The 25,753-nt window shown below is 42.5% G+C and overlaps 1 protein-coding gene across 1 annotated transcript in view; it reads left to right on the forward strand.

The window, feature by feature from the left end:
* Window positions 1–25,753, forward strand: part of LOC120916156 — a 228,899-nt gene that overhangs the window by 88,682 nt on the left and 114,464 nt on the right. The window contains exons 29-30 of the mRNA XM_040326976.1: window positions 5,003–5,110; window positions 5,370–5,494. Of these exons, the coding sequence (XP_040182910.1) occupies window positions 5,003–5,110; window positions 5,370–5,494 (233 nt within the window). The remainder of the gene's footprint in view (window positions 1–5,002; window positions 5,111–5,369; window positions 5,495–25,753) is intronic.

A 25,753-nucleotide genomic window follows, 5' to 3' on the forward strand; every position in this document is an offset into this window, starting at 1 on the left:
TGCCCGGATAGCAGATTTGTGCCGCTGTATGACCCGGTGATGAGGAGCTCCGCTCTCAAGCAGCCATCTCTGTCCGCGGCTTATAATACTATTTTCAATGGAAAGTTTTTTTTTGTGAACACACATTTACAGTTGTTTTTTAAACCATACATTTTTATTGTAAGATTAAAGGCCAAGTACAAACATTGCAAAACATGCAACACTTACAAATATATACTTTAGGCAGCGAATACAGCTACAGTTCCCAGAGTAACTTGGTTTGAGAGCATTTTGAAAGACAAGCAAACTTTTTTAATAGATTTTGACTTATACAAGCGATGTCTTGATATACAAGTAGTGTCCTGTCACAACTGAGTATAAAAGAGAAGAGAGGTACCTCTAAGTGTAGAAATATGGTTACATTTATTGAACATACTACATTTAGTAACTCGTGATAAATAAAACAGTCACATGTAAGTATGCCGGCATACGGGGTAAAGCTGTCCACATCAACCGTCCTCCGCACCGCCATCAACATCATCCCTTTCACGCTGCGCTCAGCAAGCGCTTCAAGCCTTGCTTTCAGATCGCTCTACTGCAGGGTAGTCTTCCTGGTCATGATTGCAGACTGACAGCGGTAAGAGCCAGTGGTGCGGAGGATGATCTATGTGGACAGCTTTACCCCGGATGCATACTTAGATGTGCCTCTTTGATTGATCAGCCATGTAAGTTGTGACCATATTGCTACACTTAGAGGCGCCTCTCTTCTCTTTTATACCCTGGAGCTCCTGCAGGATTTTTCTTCTAATCCCCTTGTGGAGGCTTCCATTTGTGGATGGACATTTTATGGTTCCACAACCTATCACATTTCTATAATCTTTTTATATGGACTTCAAACTGAAGGACTTATGGATAAATGGTTGTGGAATGAATCATTTGAGTTTTATGGGGGGACTCTGCTGGTAATGGGGGGACTCTGCTGGTAATGGGGGACTCTGCTGGTAATGGGGGACTCTGCTGGTGTAAGGAGGCTGCTGGTAATGGGGACTCTGCTGGTAATAGAGCTGCTGGTAATGGGGACTCTGCTGGGGACACTGATGTAAGGGGATGCTGCTGGTCACACTCAAAATTAAAGTGGGCCGGTCTGGATGAAGTCCAGGGACACATTTTTGTCCCAGTCCAGCCCTGCCCTCCTGTCATAGTGCGTCAATTAATGTCACGGGCACGGTGATGGCACTTGTGTGTGCGCTTCTCTTCGGTCAAATGGTTTAAATAGCTCACGGCATCACGGGTCAGGTAAAGGGCCCCTTAGCAGAATTTTGATTAGGGCCCCATGGTGGTCAGGATCGGCACTGAGACTGACGGCCGTCTCAACCAATCAGGTTTGCCTATTCTGGTTATTGGTAACATGATTGGCTGAAGCGTCATCGAGGGCGGGAGAAGAAATCGAGGGACGTGGAAGCAGAAAGGTAAGTGCATTTTACAGGGCACAGAAGCGACAATGGGCACAGAGGCGACAAAGGGCACAGTGGCATCAATGGGTACAGTGGTGACAAAGGGCACAGTGTTGACAATAGGCACAGTGGCAACAATTAAAGGGCACAGTGACATGCACAGTGGCATCAATGGGCAAAGTGGTGACAATGGGCACAGTGGCAACAATTAAAGGGCACAGTGACATGCACAGTGGTGACAATTGGCACAGTGGCGACAATTGGGGGGCACAGTGGCTGCGTTTGATGGCATGGCAAAGTGGTGACAATTGATGGCACAGTGGCTGCGTTTGATGGCATGGCACAGTGGTGAAAATGTATGGCACAGTGGCTGCATTTGATAGGCACAGTGAGGCTGCAATTTTTTTTTTTTCGTTTGCGCCCCCCCAAAAATGTTGAGCACCAGCCGCCACTGCTTTTTATTGTTTCTTATGGGGAAATTTTCTTTGATATATAAGTGCTTTGGATTACAAGCATGTTTTCTGAACAAATTATGCTCACAATCCAAGGTTTTACTGTATAGTGAACAGAAGGAAACATCAGACGTTGCTGCTAGAGTTAGGGTCCCCCATTCGGGGTCCCCTCCTGCCACCCCATTCGGGGTCAGACTGTGGACAGGTGCCTATTTTAAAATAAAATCAAAACAAAACAAGGAGGAAAGGGGTTCAAGAACAGTAAATTAGCTCAAAAATACTAGATTGGGATAACTGGTCCTCATTTGGTCCTAGGGATGGTTCCGGGTAACTGCTCTGGAGAATATGGAATATTGCACCATTGAAATGAGAAAAAAATCAAAACAGGTTAGATTTGTCATATTCAGTACAATCATATAGTACAAGTCTATGGAATTGTAAAGACCTGTGGATGTTCTAACCAGAGTTTCCAAGTGTGATGGAACCTATCTGCGCATGACCCTTGTACTCAAGTATTTTTTCAACATGGCACTGCGTGTTAAGTCTGGATATTACTGTGAACATGTTAGGGGCTGCTGTTGACTTTTTCGTGTGTACGAGGCTTTCAGGTTTCTCGTCAGAAATCTGGCCAGAATCTCGACGAGAAAAAAAGAGAACCTGCGCTCTTTTTTCTCGTCGAGATTCTTGTCGGCCTGTTTCCCGACGAGAAACCCGAGAGTGTGTATACTTACCTGTCACCGTGGAAACCCGCACATACTCGAAAAGACTTTGATGCATGCGCGGTAGCTTCCACGGCATAGGTAGGGTGAAGCAAGATGGTGGCGACTGCATCGAATGTGACGAGCGCATGCTCGTCGTATGCGATGACGTCACTGCGTTCTCGTCCTTTCAAGAGAACCATGGTTCTTTTGAAATGTCAGTGTGTACACTCGGGCGGCAAGAGATTCTTGCCAAGAATCTCGTCGGGAAAAACAACGTTTTTTTCCTGACGAGATTCTTGCCCGTGTGTACAAGGCCTTACATTGTGAAAAGGAGCAGTAAAGCAGACCATTGCACACCAAAGCAGTAAGCCCAACCTGCATAATAATATTAAAATATGTCTGCCTTCACATACTGTACATATACCGTATTTATCACGGTATAACGCGCTCCCGGGTATACCGCGCACCCCTAAAGTTGCCCCCAATCCTGTGGAAAATTTTTTTTTTTTGTACTTACAGTTTTGGTGTCTTGCGGCGTCGGTGGCCTCGTCGGGTCCGGCATTCGTCTGCGGCTTCGGGTGTCCTCTTCGTCGGGTCCGGCGTCCTTCTGCTGCTTCAGGTGTCCTCTTCGTCGGGTCCGGCGTCCTTCTGCGGCGTCCTCACGTCCTCCCCGCTCGTTTCCCGCGCCGAGTTTGAATACTGCGCCGACATATACAGAGTGCAGTACACTCGTGTATTGTCGGCAATGCTCGTCAACTCCCGCGCTGACGTCCTGTACGTCCAGGACGTGAGCGCGGAAGGAGCCCGACTATACCCAAGTGTACTGCGCTCGGTATATGTCGGCGCAGTATTCAAAACTCGGCGCGGGAAAGCGGGTATCGGCGTATACCGCGCACCCACGATTTTGCCCTGATTTTCAGGGCAAAAAAGTGTGCGGTATACACCGATAAATACGGTAACTGTACAATACAAAACATGAACACACATTAGTAATGTGACGGTCCTCCGTACTCAAGATGAGTCTCATCATAAATGGTTCCTCTGTCCGGTACCACGCGATCCAAGATCCCTCAGAGTACCCAGTCAGTAGCCGTAACTCAATGTAGGGTGAAAACAACTTACTGTTTATTGAAATACATGTACAAACAGATATACAACTCAGGGGCAATGCCCCCTTCCTCTGATTTAGGGTGGGGTAAACTGTAAGAAATACACCTTGAAACATTTGAACAATATAGCACCTTATCAGCAGGGAGGGCTGTTGAAGGGATCCCCCCCCCCTCTGCCCTGCATCTGGTTTACATGCCAGGAACACCAATTCAAACATCCATCCCATAATAAACTTCTCCTAAGGCAGACAGACACAACAGAACAATGGGACACAGTCACACCTCAAATGTTCCCAGCAATGAGTCCAACAGTATGAGACAACACACAATATATACATGTATATGACATTCCAGTGTGGCTGTACAGCGAGTCCAACTAGCACAGATCTGACTGGGGTTCTCGGGCACCCTTTGCCCCTAATGGACACACAGTAATTTACACATAGAAGGGGCCAGGGGAGCTGGACACAGAGTTTCCAGAGCTCTCCAAGGTAAGTTGGGTTCCACAAGCCCCTCACCCAAAATGACTCTCGTCACAAATAAGAATAATAAGAAAATTAATTAAAGTTAATTAGCTTTACAAGAAAATATACTGTTTAGCTTTTCAAGAGAAAAATGAGACGTGTAGCTCAACCATTAAAGCAATTGCAGTTAATTGCAGTTAATGTTAAAAGAGAAGTATGGGCAATGCTTTTTTGACCATATTTCTCTCCTGGGTCGCAGGGGGGCACTTATTTCCAAATTCCTGTGACCCAGATTGAGGTAACAATGGGCTAAAACCCGCTACTGGATGATGTCACAGAGCTGGTCCAGGCTGGTCCAGGCTCTGAAAGGATCCAGACAATAATGCCAGGATCCACTCTCATTGACTTCTCAGCATGCCATTGGAAGCCTAAACTAGCTGCTCCCACGATCCCCACCCTCCCCCACAGCCCATGTCTCTGGGGAGAACTGGAGGGGCAGAGCAGAGAGCCAGTGGCTGATACTCACTGCTCTTCGCTCAAAGAAAACTGAGAACTGAGCAATCAAAGGTCATATGCTCACTCATTTCTCAAGCTTAGAGCCAGCTGGAGCTAGCTGTAGTATCGGACTAATGCTGCAGCCATGTGGGTGAGTATGTGCGTTTATTATTTCCTATCCCACACTTCTCTTTTAATAACAAGTCCTAAGGAAATTTAAATTGTAAAATATTCAGAGTGTTTTTCTTGACCTTTGCCCATTTTACCAAAACCACAATAGGGTAGGAAGGTTAAGGGGCCACTGCGTGTGCAAATGTTTAAGTATTTTTTTTTTTTTTTTAATCCTAGATGATTCTACAGAAAATGAAAATTCTACAGTTTCTCCATTGACAACGACACCTGGACCCTTCACCACAAGCTCCACAACTAATACTTCTCCATTCATATTGTCTTCAGGTAACAAAACTGCACTAGCAACTTTGAAAAGTAGTAAAAACTAAGCATGAGGGATTATGAGATCTTCTTACTGACACGTGATCTGCAATGAATCCCACACTTCAACTGCTTCAACAGATTATGTGCAACATTATCCACCTATGTGGGAGGCTGAAGCTCGAGTATCACGTTTGCACATTTGGTTATAGGTGGATAGGCAGGTTATAATGTAGATATATTCTTGGATGGGGAAGTAAGTTCTGATTGTTCTTTTGGTCAGATCTGCTCTACCCATATGGATCTGCAATTGACATTATCAATCCAAAGTCAGATGATGGAGGATCTCCAACAATATTTCCTTCAAGAGACATCCCACTATTTGGGAGAAATTACTCTTATCTCTATGTAAGTATACCATTTAAACAAAAACTCTCTTAAATGTTTTATTCTGAAATAGGCTTCACCCATAGAAATATTATTCTCCGGTCATACACCCATTTCCTACTTTAGATAAACAGGTAGCATTCCTCACAAATTATATATTGGTAGATCTGGCCTAAAACAGTAATTTTTTGTCTCAATTTTCTCCTTCACAGGTGAATAATAATGGTCTGTTATCATTCCGCTCACCAATCAGTCAATATGTACCACAAGCTCTTCCTCTTGCATTTGGAAACCCGTTCCTGGCTATCTTCTGGGCTGATATATATAATGTATTAGCGGGTGATATATATTATCGTGAGAGCACCGATCCCGATCTTCTGTCCCGGGCCACCTCCGATATCAGAACTTACTTCCATGCCGTGAATTTCACAGCTCAGTGGATGTTTGTAGCCACGTGGCACCGAGTTGCGTATATTGGATCTTCAACACAGAAGGTGAGGATAATACAGTGGAAACTCGGATTGCGAGTAACGCGGTTAACGAGCGCTTCGCAATACGAGCACTGTATTTAAAAAAATCATGACTCGGTTTCGAGTGTTGTCACGCAAAACGAGCACAATTCAGGCCAAAGCGGTGTGCAGTACTGCTTGTGGCCTGAGGTGGCACCGGAGCCAAGCAGAGCCGAAGGACGCCGATCGCAACCGGAACGGCCCAATGACAGCACAGCTGGCCTTGACAAATCTTGGGTAGAAAGTCTTTCCGAGGTTTGCCGAGATCAGCTGAAGTGTCCGAGGCTCTTCGGCGCCCCCCCCGCCTCTGGCCTCATGTGGCATTGCATCCCATTGAAGTCAATGCGGAACAAATTATTTTAGTTTCCATTGACTTCACAGGGGAAACTCGCTTTGATGTGCAAGTACTTTGGATTACGAGCATTCTCCTGGAACGGATTATGCTCGTAATCCGAGGTTCCACTGTACCATGATGTCTTTTCTAATCTGCAACAATGGTTGATTTCTAACCTTTAACCTTCCTGGCGGTGTTCCCGAGACTGACTCGGGGTTAGATTTTCCTGCTACGATCGGTAACCCCGAGTCAGTCTCGGGCTTGCCTCGCTAGATCCACAGGCACTTTTTACTTACCTTGTCCCTGGATCCAGCGATGCCACCGCGCTGTGTGAGCGAGCGGGACCTCGCTCGATTCACATAGTGCCTCCGTGTGACGCCGATCTCCGTTCCCTGCGACGTTACGACGCACGGGGACGGAGAACGGCGCCAAATTCAAAAACGTAAACAAACACCTTACATACAGTATTCTGTAATCTTATAGATTACAGTACTGTATGTAAAAAAAACACACCCCCCCTGTCCCTAGTGGTCTGTCCTGTGTCATGCATGTCATTTTATATAATAAAAACCTTTTTTTCTCCCTGCAAACTGTAGATTGTCCATAGCAACCAAAAGTGTCCCTTTATGTCAAAAATAGTTTTAGATCAGCTAAAAAACAGCGATAATAAATTATAATCACTTGCAGAATTGTGCGATAGCGATTTGTGGGGAAATTCGTCATAAAAAAAAAAATAATAATGACAGCAACAATTCTGCAACTGAGCAAATTTCAGTGATTTTAATTTGATTACATTATTGAATAATTTTTATTATAATTATATTATTATTTGTTATAATTATTTATAATTATTTATTATATTATAATTTATCATTTTGTTTTTAAAAAAATGTCATACCCGGGATGCATATTAGAATCTTGTTTGGTCAGATTTAAGTGAGTTATTTCTAAAAATTACAGACCTACAATATAAAACGCCAAATTTCCTTGCAAATAATGGTACCGCTTTCAGCATGTTTTTTCGGAAAGAATCATACCGCCAGGGAGGTTAAAGTGTCTTCCAGAAAATTTGTCTTTCTGTATTTTCAGGTGAACACATTTCAGGCTGTCCTGAGCACAGACGGCAATCAGACCTTCCTTCTGTACAATTATGGAGATATTCAATGGCCGAGTACTAATGGTTTCTCCCGGGATGGACCTTTGGCTTTGGTGAGCAGATCACTTTATTCCTGAACTACAAGTTTTTGAATCCACTTTTTGAAAGACGTATTCTTTTCATGAGCAGAGTTGGCTACTGTGATCACTTGGCTTTGTTTATCAATGGATTGGTTGTTAACCACCTTAGCGATGACACGACAGTCAACTAATTTGTTGATAAACAAAGCCATGTAAACAGTTCATTGTTTATAAAGTTATGGTTGCAATGAAATATCATGACTTGGTCTAGGCTGCTCTCTGCTAGACTAGACATAATAATGCAAACAGATGTATAATGTAGGTTTCAAGATTAGAAGCCTTGACACATTTCACACATACCTGACATATATGCATTGTATGTGAAATGTGTTAAGGCTACTTATCTTGATACCTATCTATCGTGTATATCTGTTTGTACTAATTAACTTTAGTCTAGCACTGAGCACCATGGAAATATCATGATTTATTTATTTTGCATGAACTCCAAATAGGTAAGCCCTGCAGCCCAAAGGAGGGTCTTGAATGTCACCCGATCCTTTATGGCTAGCCAGTGGAGGGTCCTCATGGCCGTGGAGATTGGTTCCCACTATTCGGGTTCGCACCCGAACCTTCGAACAGACCGAACGTTCGCGCGAACATTTAGAACCCCATTGACGTCAATGGGACTCAAACGTTCGAATTAAAAAGTGCTCATTTTAAAGCCCCATATGCAAGTTATTGTCGGAAAACGTCTTTGAGAACCCGGGTCTTGCCCCAGTGAACATGTATCAATGGAAAACAGTTTTAAAAACGGTTGTTTTTTCTGGAGCAGTGATTTTAATGATGCTGCATCATTAAAATCACTGCTCCAGAAAAAACGACCATTTTTAATGTAGCGCTCACCCCCGAAGGAGCCGCTGGTTGATTTGGGATTGGCGTACTAAGTTACCAAATACTTCTGTCTAGGGGTGATACTTGTGAGTGTGGGTAAAAGAACAAGTGTCCAGCCGGTAGCGTGAGTTTTCAATGCTTTATTCCAAGGCCAACAAGGCCAACATCCACATGACACACAGTGGAGGAAAAGGTTGATGAGAAAGGAAAGAACTTGTAGCATCAGGCCTTGGATATCAAAAGCATGGAGAGCAAGCCTGCTCTCGGCACAAATAATTCAAACGTCGCCACCCTCGCCAGGGTGGGTAAGTGCCCTTTGGACAGGCAATTAGTTTAAACCTGGCAGCCAAAGGGTCGCTTGCAATAATCAGATCACTGGGAGGAAATAATGCCTCTGCCACAGGCGTAGTACATTTTCTTAGTATAGTCAGGGTGTAAGGATAGCGAATCCTCCCAGTAAGTCTTACCCTATAGGATCACCTACTGACAGCAAAAAAAGGTACCTGTCATGTAGCGTGGTGATCGGATCCCCCGTGGTTCGTCCAGGCCTTGCAACAACCTCTGCACTCAGGTTCTCCTGAGCCAATCCCCCACCGTTCAGCCTCCAGCTTAGGATCTGGAATCCAGCAAGCCGCTGGGGTCCCTTTCTTCATCAAAAGAAGGCTCCGAGAGGTGCACAGCCTCAACCAGGTAGACCATGAGGATGGGGCCCGCGGATGCGCGCACCCTGAAGGTGGATGCCGCACCTGGATCTCGGGCCCCGCAGACTCCCCAGAAAAAATGGCTGATGCTCCAGATATACCCCCCGCAAGCATGCCCAAAGACTGCTGCCCAGGGGTCTCAGCGCACCCCTGGATACACAGACTGACCCAGGAGGCAGTTCTGAACTGGCAATAGCACAAACTAACAATTAGCGAATGGGAGTAACTGAAATCTCCCATTCCCCACTAACTTTAGCATAACGCCCCACTAAATTTAAGGGGGGGGGCGCTACAATAAAAAAAAAATTCCATTGATACATGTTCCCTGGGGCAAGACCCGGGTTCTCAAAGACGTTTTCACAGGCGTACTATAGACACCCAGCAGGTACAATATTTAAAGGAATTTTGTTTTTTTATCATGATGCTTAAAAAATTAATAAATAAATAAATTCCTTTAAATATTGTACCTGCTGGGTGTCTATAGTATGCCTGTGTAGCTTTATGGTGCACACTGCAGAGGACACAGGCAATACACCACGTGAGAATACTGCAGCTAGCACAATCAACTACCTGCCAGTAAATTAAGAAGAACTGATCTAGCTAAACTATACAGTGTATAAATATATGTACAACACCTGGGATGCATATATATCCTCTACACACTGTAACATTAACTGACTAGCCTGCCTGCCTGCTCTATCTACCTGCAAAAAATGACACTCTCTCTCTCTGACTAATCTCTAACCAGTGCCGGAACACACTACACAAGGCCGACCTGCAGGCGGCCTTTTATAGTGTGGGGCGTGTACTAAACCCCCTGAGCCATAATTGGCCAAAGCCACCCTGGCTTTGGCCAATTACTGCTCTCTGTACTGATGGCCCTATGACTGGCCAAGCATGCGGGTCATAGTGCATGCTTGGCCAATCATCAGCGCGCAATGCCGCAGTGAATTATGGGCCGTGGCGCGTCACTCGTGTTTGGCGCAAACGACCCGTTTTGTTTGTATTTCAACGAACGATCAAACATACGCTCATCCCTAGTTCCCACGTTTTTTTACACGCTACCAGTCTGGCTGCCGTGTTCTGGACCACTTGTAGACGAGCCATCTGGTATTTGGGTAGTCCTAGGTAGAGGGAGTTTGCGTAGTCGGGGCTGGAATTGATTAGTGTTCCCACTACTACTGCTGTGTCTACTTTCGGGATGAAGGGGATGAGTCTGCGCAGCAAGCGGAGAAGATAGTGAAAGTAAATGAAAATCACAAATATTCGGTTGTCCACAGAAAAGCAGAGAAGGGGAAATCTTTCATCGGGGGCACTAGTTCTGGTGGCCTGGGGGTCCCCATGTGATTTTCTTAATTTGTAGGGATTTACTTTTACTTCCTGTTTGGGCTATGGCACAGGAAGTGAAGATACTGTAAATCTCACCCATGGGGAACCAATGGTAAAAAAATAAAACTGACAGGGTTTATAACCCTCCCCTACTCTATTAAAAATAAAAAATAAAAAAATTTTCTATAGTCACCACTTTAAGGTGTATATTATTCCCATACTTGATTAACCATTTAAGGAACACCAAAGTCACTTTTCTGGTTAAAAACATGTCCTTTTTGAGGATCAGTAAAAAAAAGTTTATACAGTGATGATTTCAGTGTAATTTCCAAAGACAATTCTTTAAAAAATGTTTTTGAACTACACAGGCTGGGCTGAACAGCGGCTATGAGACCGGATACTACACACTCCCAGGATCCCTCACACTCTCTGTGGCCAATTTATCATCTACAAGCAACGTCAATGTAACCGGACGTTGGGCATTTAAAGTGGACCAACTGTATCCAGAAGATGTCAATGGAAATATAGGTGAGGTTTCACTGTGTTTATCCCTGTGTTAACAAATCACTGTAAATATTATCTGACCAAATCTGAAGAAACTAATTTCAAGGGAACGTATTATATAATTTTTGTTCACATATATTTAGAGTTATGGTATTAGTGATTATTTTACGTTACTTTTGGTATGGTGTTTATATTTTTAACCACTGGGCGCCCGGGCCAATTCTGACATTTCGCTCCTACATGTAAAAATCATAATTTTTTTTGCTAGAAAATGACACAGAACCCCCAAACACTATATATATGTTTTTTTTTAGCAGGGACCCTAGAGAATACAATGGCGGTCATTGCAACTTTTTATCTCGCACTGTATTTGCGCAGCAATTTTTCAAACGCTTTTCTTTTGAAAAAAAAAAAAAGTAAAGTTAGCCCAATTTTTTTTTGCATAATGTGAAAGATGACGTTACGCCGAGTAAATAGATACCTAACATGTCACGCTTCAAAATTGCGCACGCTCGTGGAATGGCGCCAAACTTCGGGACTTAAAAATCCCCATAGGCGACAGTTTCAAATTGTTTACTGGTTACATGTTTTGAGTTACAGAGGAGGTCTAGTGCTAGAATTATTGCTCTCACTCTAATGTTCACAGCAACACCTCACATGTGTGGTTTGAACACCGTTTACATATGTGGGTGGGACTTACGTATGCTTTCGCTTCTGCGTGTGAGCACACGGGGACAGGGGCACTTCAATTTATTATTTTTTTATTGTTAATTTTACTTAATTTTTTTTATTTTGATACTTTAAAAAAAATAAAAAAATAAAAAAATTTGATCACTTTTATTCCTATTACAAGGAATGTAAACATCCCTTGTAATAGGAATATGACATGACAAGTCCTCTTTACAGTGAGATATGGGGCCAATAAAACCCCACATCTCACCTCTAGGCTGGGAAGGCTAAAAAGAACGATCACCGCTTCCCAGCCGAGCAGGCGCCAGTTTTTTGAATGCAGAGGCCTGGCATGACGTCATAACATCAGGCCCGGGCTCTGACGATCATAGAGACTCCGGCAACCATCTGGCCCACCAGAAATCTCTATGATAGACATCCGGGGCCAGCGGATCCGTTCTCCGACTCATCGATCGCAGCGGTGAGTTGGCAGAAGCACCGGAGGGCGGCTGGAGGGGGGATGTTCCCTTTTGCCGCCCGTAAGAATGATCAAGCGGTGGTGATCATTCTTATGGTGTTGGGAATCGCCAGCTGAAAATGCTGATATCTGAATGATGCCTGTACAGTAGTTGCACCCATCATTCAGATATAGCCCCACAAAGCCCAGGATGTCATATGACCTCCTCTGGGCGCCAAGTGGTTAATGATCATCTGTTTTATTTCATCAAAAGTAAATACAGGGCCTTGAAAAAGTATTCATACCCCTTGAAATTGTCCACATTTTGTCATGTTACAACCAAAAAGGTAAATGTATTTTATTGGGATTTTATGTGATAGACCAACACAAAGTGGCACATAATTGTGAAGTGCAAGGAAAATGATAAATGGTTTTCAAAAGGTTTTATAAATAAATATGTGAAAAGTGTGGTGTGCATTTGTATTCAGCCCCCTTTACTCTGATACCCCTAACTAAAATCTAGTGAAGCCAATTGCCTTCATAAGTCTCCTAATGAGTCCACCTGTGTGTCATTTAATATTAGTCTTAATACAGCTGTTCTGTGAAGCCCTCGGAGGTCTTTTAGAGAACCTTAGTGACCAAACAGCATCATGAAGTCCATGGTCATGGATTAGATAATAATTAAATAAGTCTGCCTTTACATACATATAACCTTACAAGATAACACACATTGGCACATACTAAGAAGATTTCTGTATTTATTGACGTATAACACTCACTTTTTTACCCTGAAAATGGAGGGTAAACTGTCCCTGCGTGTTATACGCAGGGGGCTATGGAAAGTTTTTTCCCTGAAACTTCCCTCTTAAAGTTAGGGTGCATGTTATACGCCGATAAATACAGTAATACAAACAAGCTGATTTATTTTACAAGATAATATTTTGTATATTCTCTTTACAAGTAAAAATAAGACGCATAGCCATTGTTAGCTCCACCATCAATGTAATTACTAGACATGTGCACACTGAAATATTTTGTTTCGTAATTTCGTTTTCGTTCCGAAAAGAAAAATTATTTAGTTACTCCCGAAATTCGTTTTTATTTATTTAGTTTTTCGTAAAAAAATGCATTCGTCCAAAAATCCAAATTAAGGTCGAATCTGTCATTGAAGGCTTATGGTGTTTGTCGAATGCTCTAAGAAAAAAAAAAAAGAAGATTCGACAGAATATTTAAAAAAAAAAAATTTCGACTCTTCATGTCTCTCTATGTCGAATCTTTTCTCTCTATGTCGAATCTTTTCTCTCTATGTCGAATCTTTTCTCTCTATGTCGAATCTTCTTCATGTCTCTATAATGTCGAATCTTGTCTCTCTATGTCGAATCTTCTTCATGTCTCTAAAATGTCGAATCTTTTCTCTCTATGCCAAATCCTTTCTCTCTATGTCAAATCTTTTCTCTCTATGTCAAATCTTTTCTCTCTATGTCGAATCTTTTCTCTCTATGTCAAATCTTTTCTCTCTATGTTGAATCTTTTCTCTCTATGTAGAATCTTTTCTCTCTATGTCGAATCTTCTTCATGTCTCTATAATGTCGAATCTTTTCTCTCTATGTCAAATCTTTTCTCTCTATGTCGAATCTTTTCTCTCTATGTCGAATCTTTTCTCTCTATGTCGAATCTTTTCTCTCTATGTCGAATCTTCTTCATGTCTCTATAATGTCGAATCTTGTCTCTCTATGTCGAATCTTCTTCATGTCTCTCTATGTCGAATCTTTTCTCTCTATGTCGAATCATTTCTCTCTATGTCGAATCTTCTTCATGTCTCTATAATGTCGAATCTTTTCTCTCTATGTCGAATCTTCTTCATGTCTCTATAATGTCGAATCTTGTCTCTCTATGTCGAATCTTCTTCATGTCTCTAAAATGTCGAATCTTTTCTCCCTATGCCAAATCCTTTCTCTCTATGTCGAATCTTTTCTCTCTATGTCAAATCTTTTCTCTCTATGTCGAATCTTTTCTCTCTATGTCAAATCTTTTCTCTCTATGTTGAATCTTTTCTCTCTATGTAGAATCTTTTCTCTCTATGTCGAATCTTCTTCTTGTCTCTATAATGTCGAATCTTTTCTCTCTATGCCAAATCTTTTCTCTCTATGTCTAATCTTTTCTCTCTATGTCAAATCTTTTCTCTCTATGTCGAATCTTTTCTCTCTATGTCGAATCTTCTTCATGTCTCTATAATGTCGAATCTTTTCTCTCTATGTCGAATCTTCTTCATGTCTCTATAATGTCGAATCTTGTCTCTCTATGTCGAATCTTCTTCATGTCTCTATAATGTCGAATCTTTTCTCTCTATGTCGAATCTTCTTCATGTCTCTATAATGTCAAATCTTTTCTCTCTATGCCAAATCTTTTCTCTCTATGTCGAATCTTTTCTCTCTTTGTCAAATCTTTTCTCTCTATGTTGAATCTTTTCTCTCTATGTAGAATCTTTTCTCTCTATGTCGAATCTTCTTCATGTCTCTATAATGTCGAATCTTTTCTCTCTATGCCAAATCTTTTCTCTCTATGTCTAATCTTTTCTCTCTATGTCAAATCTTTTCTCTCTATGTCGAATCTTTTCTCTCTATGTCGAATCTTCTTCATGTCTCTATAATGTCGAATCTTGTCTCTCTATGTCGAATCTTCTTCATGTCTCTCTATGTCGAATCTTTTCTCTCTATGTCGAATCATTTCTCTCTATGTCGAATCTTCTTCATGTCTCTATAATGTCGAATCTTTTCTCTCTATGTCGAATCTTCTTCATGTCTCTATAATGTCGAATCTTGTCTCTCTATGTCGAATCTTCTTCATGTCTCTAAAATGTCGAATCTTTTCTCTCTATGCCAAATCCTTTCTCTCTATGTCGAATCTTTTCTCTCTATGTCAAATCTTTTCTCTCTATGTCGAATCTTTTCTCTCTATGTCGAATCTTCTTCATGTCTCTATAATGTCGAATCTTGTCTCTCTATGTCGAATCTTCTTCATGTCTCTAAAATGTCGAATCTTTTCTCTCTATGCCAAATCCTTTCTCTCTATGTCAAATCTTTTCTCTCTATGTCAAATCTTTTCTCTCTATGTCGAATCTTTTCTCTCTATGTCAAATCTTTTCTCTCTATGTTGAATCTTTTCTCTCTATGTAGAATCTTTTCTCTCTATGTCGAATCTTCTTCATGTCTCTATAATGTCGAATCTTTTCTCTCTATGCCAAATCTTTTCTCTCTATGTCTAATCTTTTCTCTCTATGTCAAATCTTTTCTCTCTATGTCGAATCTTCTTCATGTCTCTATAATGTCGAATCTTTTCTCTCTATGTCGAATCTTCTTCATGTCTCTATAATGTCGAATCTTGTCTCTCTATGTCGAATCTTCTTCATGTCTCTATAATGTCGAATCTTTTCTCTCTATGTCGAATCTTCTTCATGTCTCTATAATGTCAAATCTTTTCTCTCTATGCCAAATCTTTTCTCTCTATGTCGAATCTTTTCTCTCTTTGTCAAATCTTTTCTCTCTATGTCGAATCTTTTCTCTCTATGTCAAATCTTTTCTCTCTATGTCAAATCTTTTCTCTCTATGTCGAATCTTTTCTCTCTATGTCGACTCTTCTTCATGTCTCTATAATGTCTAATCTTTTCTCTCTATGTCAAATCTTTTCTCTCTATGTAGAATAATATTGGACTAATAGAGTTAAGGTTAGGCACATTCGACCGCAACGAAAACGAAAATAAAGCATTTGTTTAATGCCGGATCTTTCGGTTTTCGTTTTCTGTGCTTTCGTTATTGTTTGTTAAAACGATAACGCAAATACCTGAAATTCGGACGAAAATGCATTCGGACGAAAATGCATTCGGACGAAAAGGAATGCACATGTAGAATTAATAATAACACGTGTCAAGAAAATTCAGCTATTATTAAAATGAATATTTGCAAAATATTCTCAGAAAACTTGTCTTTCTTGATCCTAGCCTGTTCACCAAGACCAGAATGGGGTAGGTGACGTAGAACCTCTCTGTTTACTAATGTTTCAGTATCTTTTTCCTTCCTAGATGAATCTACAGAAAATGAAAATTCTACAGACATTTCATTGACAACTACACCTGGACCATTCACCACACGCTCCACAACTGTTACCTCTCCATTCATTTTGTCTTCAGGTAACAGAAAGTCATGAGCAACTATTCAAAGTGGTATATAGTTACATAGTTAATCTGGTTAAAAAATACACAAGTCCAGGGCCGGTGCAAGGATTTTTGCCAACTTAGTCGAAGGTGCATTTTGCCGCCCCCAGCACACATGCCATACATTATATGTGTATATACTAGAGCTGCACGATTAATCGTCAAGAATAGTTATTGCGATCTTTTTCCTGTTGCAGTTCTTAACACAGGGTTTCATGATCTTTGACATGAAAAGAATTTTCTCTCTGCACTTTGGTATGCAAAGAATTTCCTGTCTGCTCTCAGCCAAAAGGCAAAGTCTGGGCAGCCTGCCAAGTTTTGAAAACATTCTTTATCAGTGGAAAGTTAAGTCTAAACATTGTATCACAATAACTTGTACATCAAAGGAATAAACTTCTGTATGTAAATTAGGAACGTTTAACCACCTAAACACCAAGGGCCATATTCTTGGTAAATGTAGGCGGGCGGCGCGTAAGCCATTTACACTCCGCCGCCCCAACCTACAGGAGCAAGTGCTGTATTCCCCAAACACTTGCTCCGTAGTTTGGGGCGGCGGAGTGTATTTGGCCCGGCGTATCTCCGCGTATCTCCAAGGGGGCGGCTTCTATTTAAATTAAGCGCGCCCCCGATTCTAACGAACTGCGCATGCGCCGGGCTTAAAATAGCCCAGTGCGCATGCTCCAGTTCTCGGCGTAAAACGTCAATGACGCCGACGTGTGCGTCATTGATGTAAAGTCGTATTCAAGAACTACTTAGTAAAATGACGTACCCGACGGGAAAACACGACGCGGACCCGACGACATACAAAACATGGCCGACGTGGGACTTGCGTAAACTTACCCCTCATATAGCAGGGGTAAGTTTACGCTTACGCAAACGACGTAAGCGGCGGTTACGCGACGCAAATTCGTTCGGGAATCGGCGTATCAGGCTAATTTGCATAAACAAATGAGACCTGAACGTAAACGCCACCTATCGGCGGGCAGAGTAATTACATTTAAGATCCGACAGTGTAAGTGACTTACACATGTCGGATCTTCAGCGTATCTATGCGAAAATGATTCTAAGAATCACTCGCATAGATACACTGGCCAAAAAAGAGAGATACGATGGAGTATCCTGAGATACTCCATCGTAACTTTACTCAGAATATGGCCCCAAACCTTTTTCTGACAGCTCTTTTCAAGTTAAAATCATTGGGCCAGATCCACATAGCAAGTACGCCGGCGTATCTACTGATACGCCGGCTTACTTTCAAATTACCCGCATCGTATCTTTAGTTTGAATCCTCAAACCAAGATACGACGGCTTCTGGCTTCGATCCGACAGGCGTACGGCTTCGTACGCCTTCGGATCGTAGGTGCAATACTTCGGCGTCCGCTGGGTGGAGTTTGCGTCGTTTTCCTCATCGGGTATGCAAATTAGCTTTTTCCGACGATCCACGAACGTACGCGCGGCCGTCGCATTCACTTACGTCGTCTCTAGTCGGCTTTTTCCGGCGTATAGTTAAAGCTGCTATTTTGCGGCATATAGATAGACTTGCCAAGTATGGCCGTTGTTCCCGCATCGAAATTTGAATTTTTTTTTTTTTTGCGTAAGTCGTCTGTGAATAGGGATGGACGTAACTCATGTCTAAGTTCAAAAAATTACGTTGTTGCGATGTCATTTCGCGCAAAGCACAGCGGGAAATTTCGAAACGGAGCATGCGCAGTTCAATCGGCGCGGAGACGCGCTTCATTTAAATGAAACACGCCCCCTACCCGCCGATTTGAATTACGCCGCCAGAAATACACTACGCCGCCGTAACTTACGGCGCAAAATCTTCCTGGATTTGACTTAAAGCCAGGTAAGATACGGCGGCGTAGCGTATCTCTGATACGCTGCGCCTATCCAAATCTATGTGGATCTGGCCCATTATTTTTTTGCTAGAAAATTACTTAGAACCCCCAAACATTATATAATTATTTAGTAGGGACCCTAGAGAATGAAATGGCGGTTGCTGCAATATTTTATGTTGCACTGTATTTGCGCAGCAGTCTTTTTAAATGCAATTTTTTTGTAAAAAATTACTTTAATAAATTTTAAAAAAAAACTAGCCAGTAAAGTTAGCACATTTTTTATTTTATTTTTTGTATAAATGTAAAAGATTTTACGCTGTGAGAATCGTGAGAGAATCGTGATCTTCATTCTAAGCAAAAAAATTGTGATTCTCATTTTGGCCAGAATCGTGCAGCTCTAGTACAGTACAAACCTCAGAACAGCGTGGCAGCAGACGTATACACACAGCGGTGTGTGTCCCTCGGCTCCTCCTCCTCATTGTATGTAAAGAGCGAGGAGGAGGCGCCGGCAGGTTCAGTCCGCTCCACTGAAAAAGGAGCGAGGTCAGATCAACAGGGCAGCGCGCGGTGATAGTGGTGCTGCTATCCACGGATTTCACCCCTCAGATTTCACCCCTCAGTCGTTTGCGTTCGGCTTTTTCCGGCGGAAAGTTACCCCTGCGTATCCTATGTTAAGTATGGCCGTCATTCCCGCGTCAAGTTTTAAATTTTTTACGTCGTTTGCGTAAGTCGTTCGCGAATTTACGTTAACATCGAACCCAGTGACGTCCTTGCGACGTCATTTGGAGCAATGCACGCTGGGAAAATTTGCGGACGGCGCATGTGCTGTTGGATCGGCGCGGGGACGTGCCTGATTTAAATAGTACACGCCCCCTAGCCGCGGAATTTGAATTCCGCCGGGGGATTTACGATACGCCGCCGCAACTTTAGAGGCAAGTGCTTTCTGAATAAAGCACTTGCTTCAAAAAATAGCGGCGGCGTAACGTAAATCAGATCTAACCTATCTGAATCTAGCCCCATCAGTTTAAAAAACGATCGTGTCAGAACGCGGTGACGTAAAACACAACGACGTGCTGAAAAAAATGAAGTTCAACGCTTCCAAGCATGCGTGGATTTTTAACCGATGGACGTACCCACAGACGATCGTTTTTTTTCTATAGGTTTTTTATCCATCAGATAATTTTAAAATAAGTTCCTAATTTTTTAACCGATGGATAAATAACCGATGGGGTCCACACACGATCAGTTTAGTCTGATGAAAACGGTCAATCAGACCGTTCTCATCAGACAAACCGATTGTGTGTACGCGGCATAAGGCTATGATGGAAACAGAGGCAGTGATTGTAAATGTCTGGTTCTAGCAATGGGATCAGATGCTGCATGAGTAGACATGTACACACTGAAATATTTAATTTCAGAATTTCGGTTTCGTCGAAAAATACATTTATTTAGTTACTCCCGAAATTTGTTTTTATTTATTTTGTTTCATTAAAAAATGCATTCGTATGAAAATCCTAATTAATTAAGGTCGAATCTGTCAATTGAAGGCTTATGGTGTCCGTCGGATGTTCTAAAAATATTTGACGAAGCAGCTAAACTGTACGACGCCGCGATCGTACATGTCTAATGCTCCGCCCACAAGCTATAGTAGATTTTTTTCAGATGAGGCAAATGAAACTGCGACATGCTCGACCCCGGCTACACCTAACAACACATCTGGACCTCCAACCACTTCTTCAGGTGCTAATTAACAAACACTACAATTTTCCCCATGCAAACCACAGTAGTAAAGAGCCAAGAGGGAGGGAGTTAAAAATACGCTTAAAAAATAAATATACAGACTACAGAAGACATGAAATATCTACCAGAATCCTTAGAATAAAGTTGGATCGAGTTCAGATTGATATATAGTTCTGATTGATAGTTCTGGTCGGGCCCCTTACACCTGTAAGGGGCCCGAAGGTCTCCAGGGGCCCGGATGGCAACCCCCTTTAAAAAAATATATATTTTTTTTTTTTAGGGGCCCGGAGGCCCGCAGGGCCCCGAATAGCAACCCCCCTTTTTTTATTTTTTTTATAAAAAAAAATATATTTTTTTTAATATATTTTTATTTTATTTTTTATTAAAGGGCCAATATTTTTTTTTAGGGGTCCGGAGGTCCCCAGGGGCCCGGAGATCCCCAGGGCCCCAGATGACAACCCCCTTTTTTTTATAAAATTTTTATTTTTTATATATATATATTTGTTTTTATTTATGTTTTATTAAAGGGCCCAGAGAAAAGAAAAAATAATATATATATATTTTCTTTTTTTTTAAAAAGGGGGCCCTGGAGACCTCTGGGCCATATATATATATATATATATATATATATATATATATAAAAGTATATATATATGGCCCAGAGGTCTCCAGGGCCCCCCTTTTTAAAAAAAAAGAAAATATATATATTATTTTTTTTCTTTTTATTAAAGGGCCCAGAGGTCCCCAGGGCCCCAGATGGCTACCCCCCTTTTTTATATATATTTTTCTTTATTTCTTATTTTTTTTGTAAAGAACCCCCCCCCGCTTCTCAATTCGTGGCAGCACCCCCCCCCCCCCGGTTCTCAATTCCAGGCAGCAGCACCCCCCCCCCCCCGGTTCTCTGCTCCAGGGGGCCCCTGCCTTAAGCTGTGTAAGGGGCCCCATAATTCCTGATGGCGGCCCTGGTTCTGGTTGATAGCTCTGCATGTCTGCAACTATCCACACAACTCTTTGTAATAAGCAATCAAAAAAAGGGGGGAGAGGGGGAACAAAAAGGCACTCACATTTGCCTTTAAAGTCCGCCCAATCACTGCCCCCCAGCAGTAATTTCCTTCCATTTCTTTGTAATAAGCAAAGTTGTGCAATTAAGTCACAAATATTCAATACAATGCATTTGTGCAGAGATCAGAAGGAAGGAGCTATCATTAAGGACATGGACATGGGTACTTAGCTGTGAACCTGATTCAATGTTTATGAATATTGCCCTATTAAATATATTATGATGTGGGCCCTTCTGTACGTGTTTTCATTGAGGTCAAATTATTTTAATGTTTTTTAAACCTCAAAACAAAATTGTAATAAATTGCAGATCACCAGTCCTTAGATGTGGTGGCTTTTCTTTTTTTTCTTTTTTTTTTCAAGCTAACTACCTTTCTGCAGGTACGGAAAAATACCTGTTTATCCTGATGGAAATCTCATGTCCTCTCAAATCTCAGATTTCCCTTTACTTACCATTATTTATTTTTTTCGGGTTGTGCTTTAAGTTATTCCTTTAGACTCAAAAATATTTTCTATTTTTGTCACAGTACCACCTCCTACCACTAGAGTGAGCACAAGTCCTCCCAACACGGGTACTCAAACAAGGAGCTCAACATTTGCGGTGACAACTGCAACGTCTCAACCTACACCTCCTGGTGAGTGCCTTCTCAACATAAACTTTTCTTTAGCAGAAACATGTTTTTTTCTGCTCCTAGAAGCTAAATAGTGTTATCCTATGTGTCCATGCACACTACTATAGGCTATTAGCATTTTTTGAGCTTCAGCGTTTAGAAGCAGAAAAAAATTTTGTAGAGTTTGTTGTAGCGTTTGTCCAGCAGAAATGCTCCTAAACGCTAAACGCTACTAAGGTTTTTTCTGCCAGTGAGCTCCAATCAGAAACGTGAATAAGAAGGGTTTTTTTGTACGATTGAGGCCTCGTACACACCACCAAACATGTCCGATGAAAACGGTCCGCGGACCGTTTTCATCCGACATGTCCGCTGGGAGGTTTTGGTCTGATGTGTGTACACACCATCAGACCAAATTCCCCGCGGACAGAATACGCGGTGACGTGGCGGCGACGATGACGTGGCGACGTGCGCGACCCAGGAAGTTCAATGCTTCCACGCATGCGTCGAATCACTTTGACGCATGCGCGGGATTTCGGGCCAGCGGACATGTCCGACGGACAGCTTTCCAGCGGACATGTTTCTTAGCATGCTAAGAAACTTTTGTCCGCTGGAAACCTGTCCGCTAGGCCGGAAAATTGTCCGGTAGGCCCTACACACGACCGAACATGTCCGCGGAAACTGGTCCGCGGACCAGTTTCAGCAGACATGTTCGGTCATGTGTACAAGGCCTGATAGGTGCAGTGGAGTCAATTTAGATCAGACGTTGTGTAGTAACAGGAACTGGCTTCTTTATTAGAACATCATCATGTCACTGCACATGGTAAAAAGAACACGCAGCAGGAAAAAGGAAAAACCAACAAGTACATCACTGTGGACAGGGAAATACAACACATCATAGAAAACACATAGCATAGCATATCACTGAGCATTAGCGACATCTTGTGTCCTTTTTCTAAACTGCATTCAATACAATAGGCTAAGCTGAAGGTTTGTTGTATCTCCAACATTTTTTTTCTGCCTCTAAACGTTGTTCTCAAAAATATGCCTGTAAATGCCCTAATGTGCATGGACACAAAGGATAACATTGAGTTGCTTCTACAGGCAGAACACAAAACTCCTGTAGACGCAACGTTTTTTTATTCCAGTGTGCATGGAACCTAATAGTGTTTTTTGAGCTCCCCCCCCCCTTTTACTGCAAAAACGCTAATAAAACACTAACGCTCCAAAGATTGCAGGGAGGGAGGAGAGGTGATCTTCCTTCCGCCACCGGGGCGCCAGATGAGGAAGTGGGTGCTGGGTGCCCGTCAAAACTGGGTTCCCAGCTCTCCCCCCCAAACAAATTACATGACAAATGTGGCATGTCAGGGGGTCACCGTAAGCAGAAGTTCCATTTTTGGGTGGAACTCCGCTTTAAGTAATGTCAACGAGACTGATGTTTTTTTCTTTTTTGGGGTCTGGCGGTGTGGCGGGCATCATGATTGACGATTGATCTACAGCGAGGGACAATTTATTTGTCTTTTTTGATAAAGGAATTACCCACTTTTACATTTTTGTTGGTGAATGGGAAGGGGTACCATGCAGAGGCGTATCTAGTGAAAATAGCGCCTATGGCAAGCACTAAAACTGTGCCCCTGTCGAAAAATTTGAAACCCATCTTTCAGATAACCTTAACAAAAAAAACCAGCTAACAAAACTAGTGATATTTATCATCCCTTGTGATACCTTGGGTAGCGACATATCCTCTATGAAGAAATCTGGGGGTTATTAGACCCCTGATCCCTCCTCTGCCCTCCAAGGCCAGGTAAATGCAGAACCAATACTGGAAGTGATGAAATCTTCATCACTTAAAGGGTCACTAAAGGAAACATTTTTTTTAGCTTAATAGCTTCCTTTACCTTACTGCAGTCCTGGTTTCATGTCCTCATTGTTCGTTTTTGCTTTGATGTTGCTGTAAATCCTCTCTGTTCTGGACACTTCCTGGTTGTCTGTTTCCTGATCACCACAGTACTGGGAGATTTCTCATGGTGGTGACTAATCAAGGAGGTGTGATTACTGTGTGTAAAACGAAACTGGATGGGTGCTGAGGAGTTTTAGACAAAGTATCACTGCCCTCTATTGGCTCACTGCCCTCTATTGGCTCTCTGTACATCAGAGAACCAGGAAAACAACATGCAAAAACGAAACTAAACTGCAGGCACATTATATGATTGTTTTTTATCTATTTTTAATCATTTTTAAAAGGAATCAGTTAACTATTATGTCTCTATACCCTGTAAACAATAATTTCAGCTAAAAAAAAAATTCCTTTAGTGACCCTTTAAGGCCTCAGTTTTCACAGAGGAGAGGGAGAAACTGATGTTCCTCCTTCTTCTTTGTGCGCTGCCAATCCGACCAGATGGAATGGGAGAGCCTTGGAGAACAGGGGAGGGCTGTGGCTGAACGCAGCAGGGATGGCGCTGCCATTGTCCATTAGCAAAGATGCTGTAAAGGAGATCCTGCCTATGCTCGGGAGGAGGGAAGTAGAGACCCTCAGACCCTGGTAAGTGCCTTGCTGCCCAGTCACTCAACAGTGCCCCCTTCATATGGCGCCCATGGCACTTGCCATGGCTGCCATACCCTAGATACGCCACTGGTACCCCCTACTCATTCACATGGGGGGCAGGATCTGGGCCACCACTTTAAGACGATGCAAACCGCAGTAGTAAAAAGCCATAGAAGGAAGGGAACCTGGGAGCTTGAAAAATATATATGTAGACTGCAGAAGACATCAACTATCTACCAGAATCCCTAGAACACAGTTGGGTCGAGTTAAGATTGATATATAGGGCCAGATCCACAAACGAGATACGACGGCGTATCTACTGATACGCCGTCTTATCTCTGTTTCTAACTATGCGACTGATTCATAGAATCAGTTACGCATAGCTAGCCGTAAGATCCGACAGGTGTAATTGAATTACACTGTCGGATCTTAAGGATGCAATTCTAGGCCGGCCGCTAGGTGGCGAGGCCGTTGCGGCCGGCGTAGAATATGCAAATGAAGACTTACGGCGATCCCCGAACGTCCCGAACGGCCCGTCGATCTAAATCTACGTAGTTTACGTCGGGTTACGCCGCGTAAAACTAGGGCTGAGCCCTAGTTCTCCTAAGCCATGTTAAGTATGTCGTTCCCGCGTCGAAATTTAAACATCACCGTCATTTGCGTAAGACGTCCGTGAATGGCGCTGGACGCCATTTACGTTAACGTCTAAGCAAATGACGTCGGTGCGACGTCTGTTAGCGCAATGCACGTCGGGTAATTTACCCGACGGAGCATGCGCAGTACGTCCAGGGCGGGAGCGCGCCTAATTTAAATGGGACTCGCCCCATTCGATTGGGCCCGCCTTGCGCCGGACGGATTTAAGTTACACCGCTGCAAATTTCCAGGTAAGTGCTTTGTGGATCGGGCACTAACTTGGAAAAATTGCGGCAGTGTAACTTAAATCGGGAAAGTTAAGTTGCGCCCGGTCTACGTGGATCTGGCCCATAGTTCTGATTGATAGTTCTGGTTGATAGCTCTGCAACTATTCACACAACTCTTTGTAATAAGCAAAGTTGTGCAATTAAGTCACAAATATTCAATACAATGCATTTGTGCAGAGATCAGAAAGGAGGATCTATCACTAAGGCCATGGACATGGGTACTTAGCTGAGAACCTGATTCAATATTTATGAATATTGTCTTATTAATTATAGTATGATGTGGGCCCTGCTGTACAGGTTTTCATTGAGGGCAAATAATTTAAAGGATATCTAAACCCCTAAACAAAATTGTAATGAATTGCAGATCACCAGTCCTTAGATGTGGTGGCTGCATTGTTTGTTTTTTTTTTAAGCTACCAGGTACAGAAAAATACCTTATGGAAATCTCATGTCCTCTCAAATATCAGATTTCCCTTTACTTCTTTTTTTTTTTTTTTCTTCGAATGTGCTTTAAGTTATTGCTTTGGACTCAAAAATATTTTCTATTTTTGTCACAGTACAACCTCCTACCACTAGAGTGAGCACAAGTCCTCCCAACACCAGTACTCAATCAAGGAGTTCAACATTTGCTGTGACAACTGCAACGTCTCAACCTACACCTCCTGGTGAGTGCCTTCTCAAAATAAACTTTTCTTTAACCACTTCAGCCCCGGACCATTTGGCTGGCCAAAGACCAGGCCACTTTTTGTAAATTTCGGCACTGCGTCGCTTTAACTGCGCGGTCGTGCGA

Source organism: Rana temporaria, chromosome 10 (genome assembly GCF_905171775.1).
Source record: "Rana temporaria chromosome 10, aRanTem1.1, whole genome shotgun sequence".
Taxonomy (NCBI): domain Eukaryota; kingdom Metazoa; phylum Chordata; class Amphibia; order Anura; family Ranidae; genus Rana; species Rana temporaria.